The sequence below is a fragment of the Sinocyclocheilus grahami genome, unplaced genomic scaffold (genome assembly GCF_001515645.1).
Source record: "Sinocyclocheilus grahami isolate Dianchi unplaced genomic scaffold, SAMN03320097.WGS_v1.1 scaffold6304.1, whole genome shotgun sequence".
In the NCBI taxonomy this organism is placed as follows: Eukaryota; Metazoa; Chordata; class Actinopteri; order Cypriniformes; family Cyprinidae; genus Sinocyclocheilus; species Sinocyclocheilus grahami.
The window spans coordinates 2,897-3,743 of record NW_015510758.1 but is presented as its reverse complement, the minus strand read 5'-3'; the positions used below and the strand labels follow the sequence as shown (position 1 = coordinate 3,743).

The 847-nt window shown below is 38.6% G+C and overlaps 1 protein-coding gene across 1 annotated transcript in view; it reads left to right on the top strand.

Annotated features, from left to right (window-relative positions):
* LOC107577530 (tubulin--tyrosine ligase-like protein 12) overlaps positions 1-529 on the top strand; it is a gene marked incomplete at its 3' end in the record, with an annotated part of 6,572 nt that extends 6,043 nt beyond the window's left edge. Inside the window, exon 5 of the mRNA XM_016263598.1 lies at positions 418-529. Within this exon, the coding sequence (XP_016119084.1) occupies positions 418-529 (112 nt within the window). The remainder of the gene's footprint in view (positions 1-417) is intronic.
* Positions 530-847: the final 318 nt, after the last annotated feature.

Below are 847 nucleotides of genomic sequence, written 5' to 3'. Positions count from 1 at the left end.
CATGACCTCACAGATCATGACTTTAAATATACAAAGCATGCAGAGAATAGGTAGACTTCAGTGTTTGAATGCATTCAGCCACTTGAGCTTCTACATTACGAGCGCAATCCGGTCGAATGCATTTTCAACTGCCTCTGAAAGAGGTCGAAAGTGGACAACAATGCTATGGCCACATTGTTGCTTTAAAAACGTGTTATAAATTGTTGAATCAGATTTTTATTTCTAAAGCTACTGTTTTGTAATGTCTGTTCAATGCTTTTCCATTTAATACAATAACTTTAAATCATCTTTTGGGGGTTAATTTATTAACCCAAATTGAATAGTGATTAATGGTGCTATTAATTAATCGGCACATAATGTAATTAATTCGATAAAATGTAATTGCTTGACAGCCTTATTTGTCAATGATAATTTCAGAGGACTGGAAAACCACTGGATTTGCAAACCTTGGAATCTGGCCCGCGGTCTGGACACACACATCATGAACAACCTCAACTACATAATCAGACAGCGAGAGAGCACCCCAAAGGTATACATCCACACACAAGACTGCCACTTCTCCTACTTTCTGTACTGAGTCTGTGTCCACAGAATTACATGGAAAGTACGGCTTAGAGTTGTCACAAACGTTCGGTCCACAGACCTGGACTTGGATCCATAACGTAGCAACTTTCAAAACTGTTTTATGAAGTCTGCTGAAAATGTGGTGGTTTCTGCCACTTCTGAGAGAAATCATTCTCGAAGTATTGAGGTTTTGATACCAGAAGACTTTATTATCAGAGGCAATGAAGCAGAGAATCTGTCGAGTCTGTGTCTGCACACTCTTTATATAGTTTTTCCTCAAGGT